The 18486-nt window shown below is 46.1% G+C and overlaps 1 protein-coding gene across 1 annotated transcript in view; it reads left to right on the forward strand.

Moving 5' to 3' along the window:
* Positions 1–6320: 6320 nt before the first annotated feature.
* Positions 6321–18486, forward strand: part of LOC309800451 (taurochenodeoxycholic 6 alpha-hydroxylase-like) — a gene marked incomplete at its 5' end in the record, with an annotated part of 44569 nt that continues 32403 nt past the window's right edge. The window contains 3 exon segments of the mRNA XM_082614578.1: positions 6321–6515; positions 9382–9523; positions 10162–10206. Of these exon segments, the coding sequence (XP_082470704.1) occupies positions 6321–6515; positions 9382–9523; positions 10162–10206 (382 nt within the window).

Here is an 18486-nt window from a genome sequence, read left to right on the forward strand (position 1 = left end):
TGTACACTCCATGGGTTTTGACAAATATATAATGATATGTTTCCACCATTACAGTATCACAAGCATAGTTTCACTGCCCTAAAAACTCCCCTGTGCTCCAGCCACTTATTCCTCCTTTCTTTGCCCTGAACCCCCGGCAACCACTAATTTTTTTTTACTGTCTCTATAGTTTTGCTTCTTCCGTGTCATTCGTTGGAATCATACTATATGTAGCCTTTTTAGATTGGTTTCTTTCACTGAGCAATATGCATTTAAACTTCCTCCATGTATTTTCATGGCTTGATAGCTCATTTATTTTTATTGTTAAATTATATTTATTGTATGGGTGTACCACAGTTTGTTTACCCATTCATCTATTGAAGGACATCTTAGTTCCTTTCAAAAAACAAAGTTTGGGCAATTTTGAATAAAGCTGCTATAAACATTTGTGTGCAGGTTTTTGTGTAAACTTAAGTTTTCAGCTCCTTTGGATAAATACCAAGGAGGATGACTGGAGATTGTATGGTAAGAATAAGTTTACTCTTGCAAGAAACCACCAAATTGTCCTCCAAAATGGTTGTACCATTTTTCATTAACACCAGCAATGAATGAGAGTTTCTGTTGCTCCACATCCTTGCCAACATTCGGTGTTGTCACTCTTCTGGATTTTGACCATTCTAGTAGACATGTAGTGGTACCTTATTATTTTTATTTATTTATTTTTATTTTTTATTTAACATCTTTATTGGAGTATAATTGCTTTACAATGGTGTGTTAGTTTCTGCTTTATAACAAAGTGAATCAGTTATACATATACATATATCCCCATATCTCCATCCTCTTGTGTCTCCCTCCCTCCCACCCTCTCTATCCCACCCCTCTAGGTGGTCACAAAGCACTGAGCTGATCTCCCTGTGCTATGAGGCTGCTTCCCACTAGCTATCTATTTTACATTTGGTAGTGTATATACGTCCATACCACTCTCTCACTTTGTCCCAGCTTACCTTTCCCTCTCCCCATATCCTCAAGTCCATTCTCTAGTAGGTCTGCATCTTTATTCCCGTCTTGCCCCTAGGTTCTTCATGATCTTTTTTTTTTTTTTAGATTCCATATATACGTGTTAGCATATGGTATTTGTTTTTCTCTTTCTGACTTACTTCACTCTGTATGACAGACTTTAGGTCTATCCACCTCATTACAAATAGCTCAATTTCGTTTCTTTTTATGGCTGAGTAATATTCCATTGTATATATGTACCACATCTTCTTTATCCATTCATCCGATGATGGACACTTAGGTTGTTTCCATCTCCGGGCTATTGTAAATAGGGCTGCTATGAACATTTTGGTACATGACTCTTTTTGAATTATGGTTTTCTCAGGGTATATGCCCAGTAGTGGGATTGCTGGGTCATATGGTAGTTCTATTTGTAGTTTTTTAAGGAACTTCCATACTGTTCTCCATAGTGGCTGTGCCAATTCACATTCCCACCAGCAGTGCAAGAATGTTCCCTTTTTTCCACACCCTCTCCAGCATTTATTGTTTCTAGATTTTTTGATGATGGCCATTCTGACTGGTGTGAGGTGATATCTCATTGTAGTTTTGATTTTCATTTCTCTAATGATTAATGATGTTGAGCATTCTTTCATGTGTTTGTTGGCAGTCTGTATATCTTCTTTGGAGAAATGTCTATTTAGGTCTTCTGCCCATTTTTGGACTGGGTTGTTTGTTTTTTTGCTATTTTTGATGATGGCCATTCTGACTGTTGTGAGATGATATCGCATTGTAGTTTTGATTTGCATTTCTCTAATGATTAATGATGTTGAGCATTCTTTCATGTGTTTGTTGGCAATCTGTATATCTTCTTTGGAGAAATGTCTTTTAGGTCTTCTGCCCATTTTTAGATGGGGTTGTTTGTTTTTTTGATATTGAGCTGCATGAGCTGCTTGTAAATTTTGGAGATTAATCCTTTGTCAGTTGCTTCATTTGCAAATATTTTCTCCCATTCTGAGGGTTGTCTTTTGGTCTTGTTTATGGTTTCCTTTGCTGTGCAAAAGCTTTTAAGTTTCATTAGGTCCCATTTGTTTATTTTTGTTTTTATTTCCATTACTCTAGGAGGTGGGCTAAAAAGGATCTTCCTGTGATTTATGTTATAGAGTGTTCTACCTGTTTTCCTCTAAGAGTTTGATAGTGTCTGGCCTTACATTTAGATCTTTAATCCATTTTGAGTTTATTTTTGTGTATGGTGTTAGGGAGTGTTCTAATTTCATTCTTTTACATGTAGCAGTCCAGTTTTCCCAGCACCACCTATTGAAGAGGCTGTCTTTTCTCCACTGTATATTCTTGCCTCCTTTATCAAAGATAAGGTGACTATACATGCGTGGGTTTAACTCAGGGGTTTCTATCCTGTTCCATTGATCTATATTTCTGTTTTTGTGCCAGTATCATACTGTCTTGATTACTGTAGCTTTGTAGTATAGTCTGAAGTCAGGGAGCCTGATTCCTCCAGCTCCATTTTTCTTTCTCAAGATTGCTTTGGCTATTCGGGGTCTTTTGTGTTCCCATATGAATTGTAAAATTTTTTTGCTCTAATTCTGTGAAAAATGCCACTGGTACTTTGATAAGGATTGCACTGAAACTGCAGATTGCTTTGGGTAGTATAGTCATTTTCATAATACTGATTCTTCCAATACAAGAACATGGTATATCTCTCCATCTGTTTGTGTCATCTTTGATTTCTTTCATCAGTGTTTTATCGTTTTCTAAGTACAGGTCTTTCCTCCTTAGGTAAGTTTATTCCTAGATATTTTATTCTTTTTGTTGCAGTGGTAAATGGGATTGTTTCCTTAATTTCTCTTTCTGATCTTTCATTGTTAGAGTATAGGAATGCAAGAGATTACTGTGCATTACTTCTGTATCCTGCAACTTTACCAAATTCATTGATGAGCTCTAGTAGTTTTCTGGTGGCATTTTTAGGATTCTCTGTGTATAGTATCATGTCATCTGCAAACAGGGACAGTTTTACTTCTCTTCCACTTTGGATTCCTTTTATTTCTTTTTCTTCTCTGATTGCCATGCCTAGGACTTCCAAAACTATGTTGAATAATGGTGGCAATAGTGGACATCATTGTCTTGTTCCTGGTCTTAGAGGAAATGCTTTCAGTTTTTCACCATTGAGAATGATGTTTGCTGTGGGTTTGTCATATATGGCCTTTATTATGTAGAGGTAGGCTCCCTCTATGCCCACTTTCTGGAGAGTTTTTGCAATAAATGGGTGTTGAATTTTGTCAAAAGCTTTTTCTGTATCTATTGAGATGATCATACGTTTTTTATTCTTTAATTTGTTAATATGGTGTATCACATTGCTTGATTTGAGTGTATTGAAGAATCCTTGCATCCCTGGGATAAATCCCACTTGATCATGGTGTATGATCCTTTTAATGTGTTGTTGGATTCTGTTTGCTAGTATTTTGTTGAGGATTTTTGCATCTATAGTCATCAGTGATATTGGTCTGTAATTTTCCTTTTTTGTAGTATCTTTGTCTGGTTTTGGTATCAGGGTGATGGTGGCCTCATAGAATGAGTTTGAGAGTGTTCTTCCCTCTGCAATTTCTTGGAAGAGTTTGAGAAAGATAGGTGTGTTAGCTCTGTTCTAGCTGTTTGATAGAATTGGCCTGTGAAGCCATCTGGTCCTGGGCTTTTGTTTGTTGGAAGATTTTTAGTTATAATTTCAATTTCATTACTTGTGATTGGCCTGTTTATATTTTCTATTTCTTCCTTGTTCAGTTTTGGAAGGTTGTACCTTTCTAAGAATTTGTCCATTTCTTCCAAGTTGTCCATTTTATTGGCACAGAGTTGTTTGTAGTAGTCTCTTAGGATTCTTTGTGCTTCTGCAGTGTCAGTGTAATTTCTCCTTTTTCATTTCTAACTTTATTGATTTGAATCCTCTCCCTTTTTTCTTGATGAGTCTGGCTAAAGGTTTATCAATTTTGTTTATCTTCTTAAAGAACCAAATTTTAGTTTTATTGATCTTTGCTATTGTCTTCTTCGTTCCTATTTCATTTATTTCTGTGCTGATCTTTACGATTTCTTTCCTTCTACTAACTTTGGGTATTTTTGTTTTTCTTTCTCTAGTTGCTTTAGGTGTAAGGTTAGATTGTTTATTTGAGATTTCTCATTTCTTGAGATAAACTTGTATAGCTGTAAATTTCCCTCTTAGAACTGCTTTTGCTGCATCCCATAGGTTTTGGATCATCGTGTTTTCATTGTCATTTGTCTCTAGGTATTTTTTGATTTCCTCTTTGATTTCTTCAGTGATCTCTTGGTTATTTAGTAACGTGTTGTTTAGCCTCCATGTGTTTGTGTTTTTTACCTTTTTTTCCCTGTAATTGATTTCTAATCTCATAGCGTTGTGGTCAGAAAAGATGCTTGATATGATTTCACTTTTCTTAAATTTACTGCAGCTTGATTTGTGATCCAAGATGTGATGTATCCTGGAGAATGTTCTGTGTGCACTTGAGAAGAAAGTGTAATCTGCTGTTTTTGGATGGAATGTCCTATAAATATCAATTAAATCTATCTGGTCTATTGTGCTATTTAAAGCTTGTGTTTCCTTATTAATTTTCTATTTGGATAATCTGTCCATTGGTGTAAGTGAGGTGCTAAAGTCCCCCACTATTATTGTGTTACTGTCAATTTCCTCTTTTATAGCGTTAGCAGTTGCCTTATGTATTGAGGTGCTCCTATGTTGGGTGCATATATATTTATAATTGTTATATCTTCTTCTTGGATTGATCCCTTGATCATTATGTAGTGTCCTTCCTTGTTTCTTGTAACATTCCTTATTTCCTTATTTTAAAGTCTACTTTATCTGATATGAGGATTGCTACACCAGCTTTCTTTTGATTTCCATTTTCATGGAATATCTATTTCCTTACCTGCACTTTTAGTGTATGTGTCCCTAGGTCTGAAGTGCATCTCCAGTAGAAAACATATATGTGGGTCTTGTTTTTGTATCCATTCAACGAGCCTATATCTTTTGGTTGGAGGACTTAATCCATTCACATTTAAGGTAATTATCGATATGTATGTTCCTATTACCATTTTCTTAATTATTTTGCGTTTGTTTTTTGCTTTTGCTGAGTGGTGCCTACTGCTGAGCCCTCTCTTTCTAGGCAGGTACAGTTATGACGGAGCATGCACTTGCTCCAAGAAAGACATTAGTCATTGTTAACAGAAGCACTGACACCAAATCTAAGCGCCTCTCCATGATGACCAAGTGGCAATCATCTTTCTCTTACACTGTCACTGATGATTAAGATTTCCTTTCATGAAAATTTAATTTGTCCTCTTTTCTTCAGCATTTTTTTAATTTCTGAAAAAACACTGTATTCAGGAAAGACTTCATATACAGCAAAAGAAGCTGCACTTATAATATAGCTAACAATATAAAGATTACAAGATTCTCAGCTACCTATTTTATCTAATCCAACAGAAAAATACAAATTAATTCAATGACTAATAAACAACAGAGTGAAAACAATGACTCTGAAAGGAATCTTGCTTTAAGGGTCTATAAGCCTCAAAAGCTGACTAAAGCAAGACATCTGAATAAAGATTTCTTTAAATATTAAGTACATAATTCCAAACCTTTTAAAAAATATATCATATTTCAGTAGTAACCATCTTTCACTACATTTCAAATTTGTATTCTCTCATTTCTTAAGAAGGAAGACAGGGGTATTCACACAGACAAAACCCCTGCAAACTTAAAAAAATATTTAAGCATCCATACACTCTGTGTGCATTAACCTGCTGGTTAGTTGAAAAAAAGGGTGGGATGGAATTTTCAGTTGCATTGGACAAATGAAAATGATTCGTGTGCTCATGCAGGGTAGTCCACGGCTGGATGATACGACAGACTTAAATTCTGGTCTGTACAATATCACAGTGATAAACAAGATATCACAGAGATACGTTATTCAAGGGAGTTTGAAAAAACATTTACTATCCTGTTTTATTTCAATTTGTTTAAAGTGTTTAAAAATGTAAGCATTTGATAGTTTGCAGGATCCTGTTACAACACAAACTCCCACTTCTATTTATAAATATTATCTTCTCTTTATATTACTTACATTTTGTAACAAAAAATAGATTGGTTTAAATTTAAAAAACAAAACAAAACAAAACATAAAAACCCAACCCTGGAGGCCCAGGTCTGAGCTCTGCCCTCACCGCCACCCTCCCCCAGGTGGGTGAGGTGATCCTCCCTGACCAGGGTGGGTGCTCAGGGGAGGTCAGCCACCTTCAGGGACAGTCAGCAATCCAGGAGCCGCTGCACCATGAGTGTCTCTGCACTGAGCACCCCCAGAGCCCTGGGCGGTGTCTCTGGGCTCCTGCAGGTGGCCTCCCTGATCAGCCTGGTTCTGCTTCTGCTCAAGGCAGCACAGCACTACCTTCGCAGAGATTGGCTGCTCAAAGCCCTCCAGCAGTTTCCGTCTCCTCCTTCCCACTGGCTCTATGGGCACATGCAGGAGGTAGGATGGAGTGGGATGGGGGAGTGGGAGGGCAGGGAGGGCCGGGGCTTTCAGACCATGGTCCTGGTCAGCACGTCCATGGGACAAAGCCTTGTTGTGGGACGAGCACGTGGCCTCACAAAAGGACCCAGCTTACCTCTCAGGTCTTGGCTCTTCATCCCAGTCCAGGGAGCTCCCTCCCTCGAAGGACCCTGTGCTGGTGTCCTCAGGTCTCTCAGACGCTCCTTTCTTAGGTAGATCTGCAGGCCTATAGATCTGCACTTTGAGGACAGTGGCTGTTCCTTCCTGAGTCTCCCCCGTCTCCAGGCTGAGCAGCTTCAGCTGTTCTCATAGAACAGGCTTCTAGATCTTTCCCTGCCCCATCCCTCAATCCCATCCTTGCTGCCTGGCCCTGAGCTTACCTGGGAGCACAGACATCAGTCTGATGGATGCTGCCCTGTGGGCTCACTGTCCGTGGAGATGACAGACAGGAATTTAGGAAGATGTCAGGTCACAGGAAAAGAGACCCACCTGCTGGGTTGGGGGTTACATCAGCTGTAAGGACAAACTGGCTCGGTTTGTTAAGACTGAGGAATTTTCCAGTCTCCTGATTTCAGTGCTTAAACCCTGACAAGCTGCTGGCACACATGAGCGAGGTTCCCAGGAGGGTGCCAGGTAAGGAGAACTGACATTTGAGTTGCACCATCCACAGGGTGAGGTCACCCGCCTGGTGTCCTCCCTCACTGGATTATGAGCTCTTGGAACCGAGTGTGAAATCCCCCTCACCCCCAGCACCCTGCACAGAGCCTGCGCAGAGGGATGTCAGCCCAATGTGTGGAGGGACAGGAAGGAGGGAAGGAGCGGCTTGCAGGCTGGGGAGGGGCAGCACCTACCCCCCCAGCACTGGCAGCACTAGCCTGGGCGGCGGGGGGCTCAGAGCCAAGTCAGGGGCCACATGGAGAGGGGCTCCTCAAGGGCTTGTGGACTGAACAAATGTTGGGAGAAAATCAGGGGCTGCAGAGAGCTGAGGCCTCCCTTTCTCTGCAGCATGATTATTGTAGAGTGGAGCCAATGATGGGAACCAGAAACAGTCCGAGCCCCATGTGGACAGGCCCAGTACCTCTCTCCCCTCTCCTTCCTAATCTCCTGCACCCCAGGTTACTCAGCGTCCTCCCCGCCTGCCTGGGCATTCTGGCCTCTGGGACTCTGCTCCCATGTGCCCTCTACCTGGAATGAAATTGTCCCTCATATGTCTGTCTACCAAGGCCCAACCCCAAGCCACCTCCTCCAAGATGTCTTTCTGGGTCTCCCAGGAGCGCAGGGGACAACCCTTTTTCCCTTGGCTGTCCTTCTCATAAGGCAGTGCTAACCAGATTCAGCTACTTTTGTCTGCAGTGTCATAGCTGTGAGCTCCTTCTGGGAGAGCCCGCCTCTGGTTCATCTTTGTAACCCGAGAGCATCTTGGTAAATGATGACTCGATGAATGAGCAAGTGCATGACGAAGAGCTTTCTAACGTTCAGGTCTGAGTTAGGGTCCCTGCCCCAAAGCTTCCCCAGAGGCTTGGTCTTCCCTCTATCACACATTCATGAGCCCCTACGGTTGTCATGGCCTCAATCTCGCTCTCTCCTCCTGGAGGCTCCAAACAGACAAGCATCTACAGCCGCATCCTAATTCAGTGCCTTAAACCAGTGCCTGGCACATAGTAAATGCTCAGTAAATATGTACTCAGTGAAGGAACCCATCCTCTAGAAGGCAAGTTGCCTCAGAGCTGGTGAGTCCTGATGGTAGAAGGATGCAGACAGAGATTAGATACCAAAGTGGCAGATGGTTGCTTTGAGCTACACAGAAGCCATTAAATTAAAGACGAGGTGACTGCATGGAACATGCCTAGGACGAAATGTTGACGAGAAATCCAGAGGTGATAAAACAAAGCTGAATCTCCAAGGTTAAGGAGAGGCAGTTGCTCTGTGGCAAAGAGGAGGGGCACACCAGGTAGAGGAAAGAACCTGGGCAGAGGCCTAGAAGTGTGAGCAGGTGGGGCCAGTGCAAGGAGCACTGGCGGCAGCATCTTTGGAGGCAGAGCAATGGGTCCTGTGGACTCGCCAGCCTGGCAGGAGGCAAGAATAGAGAGGGTAAAGCCAGAAAGCAAGGGCCTTTGTGGTCCACACTGAGGAGTTTCAAGAGATTCCTCTAGGCGGTGGAAAGTGCACACAAGTTTCTGGACACAGGTAAATGAAAATGGGATAAAATAATCCACACGTCAAAACCTTAATTCAATACCATTTTCATGTATACATCCAGAATCTGTGTACTCTCTCAATATGTAATATAATATGATTCAAACCACAATTTAGTATTTAATTTTTTTCACTTAGCCATATACATCCCAAACACTCTTTCAAATTAACATTTATATGTATGCTGAGATACTATTGAAAATATAAAACAAGTAAGACAAAATGAAATTAATGTATACATTTAATTTTAAACATATAATCTATCTTATTCTCTAAATAAACAAAATTATACAACAAAACTGCTTACCAAGTGATACAAATTATCATAAATTGCTCATGCAACTGTTGTACGAATCACCTCCCAAAGTTTTCTACGCCTAGGAGTGAATCCCTGATGTAAGTTTCTGTAGGCAGTTCGTACCGGTGGCCCAGGGCTCTACCAGACAAGGGGACAGAATGTGGTCTTAGGACGAAGGTGGACAGCCAGCAAGGTCTGGGGCAGAGCCCAGGTCAGAAGAAATAGTTCCAAACTCCTAGTTCTGCGGATCAATCAAGAACGATCTCCCTGTACCCATCCTGCCCTTCACCCCCACTCCAGCACTGGAACTCAGAGAAGGGTTTTATTGATTTATCTTTCCCTTGGGGACAGTTCCAAGAGGAGACCGAGCTGCGACCCCTACTGAAGGGGGTAGAGAAATATCCAAGTGCCTGTGTTCGCTGGCTGTGGGGGACGAAAGCCCTGGTGTTGATCTATGACCCTGACTACATGAAGGTGGTCCTGGGGAGGTCAGGTGAGAGGGAAACCCACATCCCAGCAGGAGAAAATCTTCCCTCCTGGGTACATGCCCCTGGATCTGTGAAATTCCAGAAGAAACTGGCACTTCAGCCATCAATACCTGACTCTCTACCAGCCATCCTTGCAGCCCACCAGCCAGACTAAGGCCAACATTATTCACTTCTAGTGAATGCTTAAACACCTGGGTGGGGCTGACTTCTCTTTTCTGTCTTACTTTCTTTCTTGTTTTAACCCAATTGAGATGATCCCAGGTCTGGAGGACAATTTCCTGTCCACACTGATTTAGGTTAGTCACCTCTCACTGTTACCTCTCCTGGGTCATGAAATGGCCAAACCACCACAAACTGTAGGAAAACCACAGGCTTCTTTCTTACCCGTGGTACTGAGCAGAGCCTATCTTTCTTGCTGATTCACCATCTTAGTCCTGTGGGTGTTCTGCTGCTGGGACACTGAGTCTGCCTTCCTGGGCCCACAGTGATCATCAGGACAGAGAGAGTCAGGGATGGGAGGCAAGAGGGAGGTGGCTTGAGACAGACTGCCAGCTGACAAGCATCAGGAATGGAAGGTACCACAGCTGCTCTGGGGGCTGCCTGTCTTGTTTGGTGCCCTCCACTTTCCTTCCTTACCTTTCAGACCCAAAGTCTCATGATGCCTACAGATTGCTGATTCCCTGGATTGGTAAGTACATTTAAATACAACTGCAGTCCACCCACCAGTTAGGTTTACCAAGAGCTACCACTTTGGTTAATGGAGAACAACGGGTGCCAGGCACCCTGTCACCACCTCATCTCTCAGTCAAGCCTCATTTCTCTCCTTCCAGTGAAACTCTCACCCTTTGTAATGGTGCTGAGAGCCCTCCTGAAGCTCAGCCTCTTCTTATCACTTCTCAGTCCTCTGTGGTATTCTCAGCCTGACTATTAATTGATTCCTTCTATCACCTGCCCCCCCTACTCCTTTTCAACCTCTGTCTCACAGCTGTCATAATCACATCCTATGGACCAGCCATTCTGGGAATTCACATTCCTGAAATGTACCAGCCTATCCTACCTTTGCCCGTGATGTGCCCCCTCCTGACAGCCTTGGTTCCTCCCAAGTTGTGCCCAGTTGTCCCTCTGGTCCAGTCTCCCCAACCCACACACACACCCATCTGTGGCCCAGGGTATGGTTTGCTCGTGTTGGATGAGCAGACGTGGTTCCGGCACCGGCGGATGCTGACCCCAGCCTTCCACTATGACATCCTGAAGCCCTGTGTGGGTCTCATCGCTGACTCTGTCTGAGTGATGCTGGTGAGTCCATCCCTTGTCACCTGGACCCACTCACATCCAGCACTGCTGACAAAGTCCACTCTCAGACCCTTGTGTCCCTCAGATGTCCATCAGACACAGCTCCCAGAATGATGCATTCAGAACGTACTCTGAGGCAGAGCTCACCAAAACTGGAAGGGACACAGGGGTCCCCAGGCAGCAGCTTGGATCCACAATTTGCTCTGAGATAAGGGAAAGAAGGGCCATGGTGTATTCAGGGTCTACTCTCCTCTCATGTCCACATCTTCAACACAGAGGATTAGAGCAAGTGCCATTCCCCTGGACAGCGGTGCAAGCTGCCCCCGGATGCCCTGGACAATGGCATCTTCAGTGGCAGAGTGGACATCCCAGGATGTCACTCAGGTAGGCTCTGGCGTGGGGCCCAGAAATTCTGCATGGAATTGAGCCACTCACAGGAGGAAATGAGGCCAGGTCTACATGCACAGAGCTGGGTCCTGACAAACATCACCTCTGATGTAGACTGGGCACCACCTGATCTCAGCTAACACTGGATTAATGAAAGGAATTGAAGTATATCATGCCCCCTACTAGGAGCCCCAATAGAGCCGCTTATGCTTTTACTTTACTTGAAATATTTGCTTACTAGTGTTGAACATGGTCTGTCCAGTTCTGATCTCAGAACCCCTAAGTTTCCCCCTCTGTCCCATAAAAAAGTATGGTTTCTGGTCGGCCACAAGGTGGTCATCATCATACTCTATTCTTAAAATTCGAAACTAATTCAGAATATTATGAGAGAACATGATTAATTATATAATGAAAGATTCTGAGAAAATAGGCATCACATTACACATGTGTGATACAGCCTTAAATTGCTAAAACACATCTGCTTAGAAAGAGAGGAAATCTCATCCAAAGATTTAGAGAGATGGAGAGAGAGCCTGGCCTTGTCAGCACAGGCCTTCTGGGAGTGCAGAGCAGGGTCAATGTCCCCCTCCCACTACAGGACAAATGGGAGGGGATCATCAACCCAGACTCACATCTGGAGATCCTTGGACACGTCTCCTTGATGACCCTGGACACCATCATGAAGTGCGCCTTTACCCACCAGGGCAGCATCCAGACAGACAGGTCAGTGATAACCCTTCAACTGCAGGGTCCTTGTTCTCACCAGCTGGGGAGGACTTACCTGAGAGGCAGTTAGGGCAGCTTGGATGCTTATGAGCTCGAGAAGCAATATTCTGCAGAGAGACATGGACCATGGTCAAATCCCCGATCCTGGCAAAAGGAGAAGCCTGGCCACTCAGGCCACTTGTAAAGGACTAAGTGTCTCCAGGGCTGTGAGTCAGAAATGACAAAGCCTCAGTGCTGCCTGTCCCCACTGACTGAGGAATCCCCACCCGGAGCCCCACTCCATCTCCAGGTCAGAGGCTCCCTCCACTCCAGTCTCCTCTGAATCCTCACCTATCTGGAACTCCCAGTCCTCATCCTGGCCATCAGGGAATCTCAACAATCTGAATTTTTCCCAAGTGAGGAATCTCTTCCACCAGAACGACATCAACTACAGGCTGAACCCCGAAGGCCGCTGGGGCCACCGGGCCTGGCAGCTCACCCATCAACACACAGGTTCTTCTAATCCTTCTGGGCGGCTCCCGCTCACCCACCCCCATCATGCACATGTAAAATGGCCTGGCTTTGACCCCTCAGGCAGAGCCCAGACTCCTTCTTCCTCTTCAGGGGCTGGCACACACCCACACTGGGTACTTCCCTGGTGCAGGGGTTGGGAACCGAGACGTCAGGGTGTCAGGTGAGGTGCAGGGAGATAACGTGTGCCACAGCTTTGGTGATGGTTGAATGAGACCCCCTCCCAGCAGCATTCAGACAGAGCCTCCATGGGCTGTGCTATTGAGGGGATTCCCGACCTGGATCAGACAATGCTGGAGCTCTCTGCCCTGACATGTGCGCCCATTCCCACCCTCGTCCTCATCCATCTGGTACCCAGATTGGGCCTGAGGGGCAGATAGGGGTACGGTGGGTGCTTCATCTGGTTCCCCAGAAGCCCTCATCTCTGCCTGGGAACCACTGTTCTGGGACAGATGGAGTGATCAGGCAGAGGAAAGCTCACCTGCAGAAGGAGGGAGAGCTGGAGAAGGTGAGGAGCAAGAGGCACTTGGATTTCCTGGACATCCTCCTCTTTGCCAGAGTGAGTGTGGGCAGGAGAGGCCTGAGGCTTTGCCCAGAAGCACAGAGGTAGGGCAAACCCTGCACTCTCCCTGCCTCCACAGATGGAGAATGGGAGCAGCTTGTCTGACAGGGAGCTCCGGGCCGAAGTGGATACGTTCATGTTTGAGGGTCACGACACCACAGCCAGTGGCATCTCCTGGACCCTCTATGCTCTGACCTCCCACCCTGAGCATCAGCAGAGGTGCCGGGAAGAGATCCAGAGCCTCCTGGGGAATGGCACCTCCATCACCAGGTGAGCGCCCAACAGGTGGGAGAACCTTACACCTCAGCAAGTGGAGAACTCCTGGTTGTCCGGCCCTGCCCACCCTCAAATGGGTTTCCTTTCAGGGACCACCTGGATCAGATGCCCTACATGACCATGTGCATCAAGGAGGCACTGCGTCTCTATCCTCCAGTGCCATTCATTTTCAGAGATCTGAGCAAGCCCATCACCTTCCCTGATGGACACTCCTTACCTGTAGGTATGGACTTCACCACACCCACTAAACTAAACACTCTGCAAAACCACATAGAAGATCAGAAATCCACATGGGCTTGCCCACTTCCAGGATGACATGACTATTTTCTCCACCTCAAGATAATTAATATTTACTCTGTGGTTTGAACGACTTTTGAAAAATGCTTGGCACAGAAATTGAACCAACAAAAGGTCAATAAGCAAATGTTAGTTCCTGAATGTGGTATTATAATGCAGGGCTAAAATTCTAATTCCTTGAGACATGAAGACTTAAGAGAGAAGCAGACAGAAACCGGTGGAGATGTGGTTCTTTCCATGTGGGGTCTATGTAAACGAGGGAGCTCAAGGAATGCACCGTCATGGGTCAGATGGTCCAGTCTCTGAGGAGCCCTCAGCTGGATGGCTGAGAGCAGCTGATGCTCAGGTCTGAGAACCCTGCCATGGTTGGAGGCCACCCATTGGCTCACCTCCCAGTGGGTCTGAATCCCAGCCCAGCCACCTCCTAGCTGTGGGATCACAGACACATCCCTCAACCTCTCGGAGGCTCAGGTGCCTCAACTGCACGTGGGGATATGAGTACCTTCCTTGAGTGCTACTGTGAGGATTAAATGAGTTAATGAACAACCCCAAGGGTTCATGATGGCACCTGATAAATGTGAGTTTTCACATCAGGTGATCCTAAATGTAAGCCTCCAATTCTTTTCCTTCTCAGTCCTGGGCCATTTTTACCTACTCCTAATCTGTGCTCATGTGCTTTGTCACCTCCAGCCCACCTGTCTTGCAAGAGCACCATTTCATTCAGAGTGATGGAGGGTAGCTCTCATGGTGGCTCCCAGGCCTTTGTACACATTGCCCCTGTTGCCATGGGTACCATCAGTCTTCTCTCTCTCCTCCCTGCCCCACAGGAATCCTACTCTCCCTCTCCTTTTATGGGCTTCACCACAACCTGAAGGTGTGGCCGAAACCAGAGGTATGATGGCCATGGGAAGAGGGGATGGGATGTTCTCTCCAGACCAGCACTTCCCCTGCTCCCCCTCAGGATTCTTGTCCCCTGGTGGATTGGTGCAAGGAGTTTGACCCCACCGGTCCTGGTCCCGGTGCTCTCTCTGCAGGTGTTTGACCCATCCAGGTTTGCACCGGGTTCTTCTCAACACAGGGCTTTCCTGCCCTTCTCAGGAGGATCCAGGTGAGGCCTTCTGTATCTGGGGCATCTGGGTGTCACTGGGTGCTACCTGATGTGTGTGACTGTATACATTCATATGTGGTATATGCAGTTATGTCCCTGTATGTTGGCATGTTGAGAAGGCGGCGTGTGTCCCCATGTACAAAAAGGCCTTCAGGGCAGGCCGCGGAGATTTTGACCTCCTGACTTCTGCAACAACCAGCCACATTTCCATGGCTGTGGCCTCTCCAAAGCATTCCAGGGTTTTCCTCATTTTAGGTGTATGACTTTTCAGCATTAGAATTTTCCATGAAACTTAAACTTCAGATGTTTGCTTTTCCCAATTATCAGTCTTCTTAAAAGGTGGTTTTCTCTCTTGGCACATTTCTAGTCCAGCTCACTGCATTTTTTACTTAATTCACCAATCCACCTCTCACTGTATTATCAGTTGTGTTTGCATGGGTTTGGATTTCCAGCTGCCTTCCTTGTCCTGAGGTTTCAAGCCATGTATGTGATCACTTACAGTTCCTGTCGTTTGAAGAAAGTTACACAGCAGTGTGTATTCTCTATTTCTGCAGTTGAAGCCAACAAAGTCGTGACTGCTTATTAATATAAACAAGACACCTTTTCTAGTTGCCATAATTCTTTATATATAGCGGGGATTATATACCATAGTCCCAGAATCTACAGAGTCTAACATTGGCAAAAAGGCACAAAATTAAAGGCAATCAATTGCTTTTGAGAGAAAACTCACTATTTTGTAATTGACACATGCATTTGAGAAGTTTGTGGCATGTAAAATATAAAGGACACTTGAAATAGCTGTTAAGCTGAATGATACACTCCAAAATGACTGCTGTGAAAATCTTCAACAGTATAAGTCCCCTGCTGAAATAGTAACTTCCATAACTTAGTAATGACTTAGTAAAACAAGTTTTTCTGAATCTATAATTCTGTGAAATTTTCAGTTGGTGAATCAGCCTTCACAGAACAGGCTTGAAGCAAACATGCTTCCAGAATTGGCTCTAGGATTTGGTTTCTGCCAGGGTCCTTCTTTGTTGTAGACACTGGCTGCACATCATGTCGCTACCACTAGAGGACAGCAGGTACCTGGCAACTCAATTCCTAGGTCAGAATAAACATTTAATTTTATTCCAATTTTCTTTCCAATTCAATTAACTTTGTTCAAATAGAAAGCTATTTATTAAGGCTGCCTCTGTGTGCCAAGTCATGTATTAGGAGAACACAGAAACGTAAGGCACTTTCCCTGCTTCCAAGAGTTCACAGTCAAGAAACAACTACCGCTATTCAAGACAGACATGCGACGTTTCCATAGTGTAGTGGTCAGTACGTTTGCCTTACAAGACAGACATCATGCATTCATCCACTCTTTCACTCATTCATTCATTCACTGAGCAGATTGTGGAACGTTCCATGTTTCTGGCTCTGTCCTGGTCACTGGACGGTGATGTGTCCTTGAGTTAACACTAAAGCTGCTTGGGGATGTGAGAGAAAGAGGCGCAGGCGGCAGAGGCGGGAGGCCAGGCGGTCACTAGACTGAGTCTTGAGCATGTGGCCGGCAGAGGCGGGGGGAGGGGACCTCAACAGGAGCGGAGTGAGGAAGAGGGGCTGGACAGGGGCGAGGTGAGTGAGGAGCAGCCCAGAGAGCACTGTGACGCCAGCTGAGGCCCCGCGACGTGTCCTCCCTGTGATGGAGGGCGCAGCAGGCCCCGAGCCGCCGTGGCTGCAGTAGAGGGAGGGGAGGCAAGGAGACTGAAAAGGCCAGTGAGGAGCCCACGGGACGGGAGGAGGGGCCTTGCTGGAGCAGAATGGGAAGGTTCCAGGGGCAGGTTGATTGAGGGGCTGCGGGGAGACAGGAGGCTGGAGCATTAAGTGGGAGGCAAGTGGTCCAGCAGGTCGAGGGGCGCTAACCCGTGGTCCCTCCAAGACGCCTGCCTGTTGCCATCCTGACTTCCTTACACAACCCTGTCCTGTCCTGTCTGGGGACTGGAGACCCTGCATGTCTGCCTACAGTGCCCTGGCCTGGCCTGAAACCAGAAACTGCCTGTGGACGAGTGAACAAAGTACTAATTCACATTACTGATTCACGTGACTTGACCCTGTGGCTTAGAGGGCCAACCCTCCCCAACAGGACTTGCTATTGCTGAGAGAAGAAGTAGGAATTAGGAGCTAGTCCTGGAGAGAGGTGGCCTTTGTAAAGGTCAGGGGGAGAGGGTGGACCGAGGCTTGGACGGCACGTTCAGTGTGACCCGTAAGGAAGGGATTGGGGCTGGGCCACGTGGAGGAGAGCCCTGAATGCCCTGTGCCCGGCAGGGGTTAGAAGGCTCTGCTCACTTCCTTTTCCCTCCCTGACCCAGGAACTGCATCGGGAAGCAGTTTGCCATGAATGAGATGAAGGTGGCCGTGGCCCTGACCTTGCTTTGCTTTGAGCTGGCACCAGATCCCTCCAGGCTCCCTGTTCCCATTCCAAGGCTTGTGCTGAAGCCCCAGAATGGGATCCACTTGCAGCTCAGGAAGCTCCTGTAATGCTTGTTGGGGACAAGGAGCCTCCTCCTTCCCTCTGGCTCCAGAGCTCCCACAGACACGTGTCCTCAGAGAGAAAGGCAATTCTACCCATGGAGTCTTAGTCAAAAGAGGCCAGCGTCAGAAGGCCTCCACTCAAGCTCCTACCTGATGAGCAACTTGGCAGGTTCCTTCCCTTAGTATTTAAGCCTCCTCAGTCCTGCCTCACTGGCCTCCTGAGGATCCAGAGATCAGGGAAGTAGACACATCTTAGGCTCACGTGCCACCCGTGGGCCAGACATGGTTGGGACACTGGGCTCTGCTCCCTGATGGTGCCTGTTGAAGCCATTTCTTCACTTGTGCACAGAAAGGTCTGTCCAGGGCCAGGACAGAGGGGAAAGTGGGTGGCATGGGGGACACTCTGGCTGAGGCCTCGGCATCCCAGCCTCAGGTGAGCAAGGAGGTCTCAGTCTTGACAGGGCTTTGCAGGAGTGAACATGTGGCCCATGACCAAACTTCCAAGGCTGTGAGCTTCTTCCCAGAGGGGAAGCATCAATATGAGGAAGGATGTGTCTCCAGATGGTCAATCCCAGGGCCACATAAAGACATCCCCAAGTCCCAGGGCCAGAAGTCCCCTCTCTTACCCCTTCCCACAACGTCCAGTGCCCTCCCTTCCACACCTGTCTACTTCCTGTATTGGAGTGCACTAATGCCCTTAGACTTGACCCCTAGAGGTGTATGTGCCCCCAGCCATCAGGCAGCTGCTGCAGGGACAACTAGGGTAGGAGTGCTAATTCCCCATGTGGCCCCAGCCTCAGTCCGTCTCCAAAAGTCCTCCTTTGCACCTTCATACCTCACCCTGCCTCAAGGCCTGATTCAGGCACCATCTTTTCCCGGAAGCCACACTCTAATGCCACCCTGCTACCTTCCCCAGCAAAACCCTGCATGCCCAGTGCACCAGATGACTCTGACACAGACACTGATGATGGCAGGAGTTCCGCACAGACCTGTCACAGGAGGGGCAGAGGATACACCCATGGAACCATCGTCCACATTCCTTGACCTCAGCAGTGGTTACCAGGGAGTTTTCTTTAAAAATTCATTGTCTTGTGTATTTTTGGTTTAAGCAATTTTTCCTTATGTCTGTTATATTCCAAAAACATACACACAAAGTTAAACAAAGACACAGATCACAGTGAAGGGGCAGGCCCCGAAAGCCATCCATCTATCAGGTGGAATGGGTGAGTGCCTGGTCATAACCACCAATCCCAAGGCACAACTTCGGCTGCGAACGCTGTGTAAACTTTAGA

The sequence above is a fragment of the Mesoplodon mirus genome (genome assembly GCF_964341445.2).
Source record: "Mesoplodon mirus genome assembly, chromosome: 3".
Classification (NCBI taxonomy): Eukaryota; Metazoa; Chordata; class Mammalia; order Artiodactyla; family Ziphiidae; genus Mesoplodon; species Mesoplodon mirus.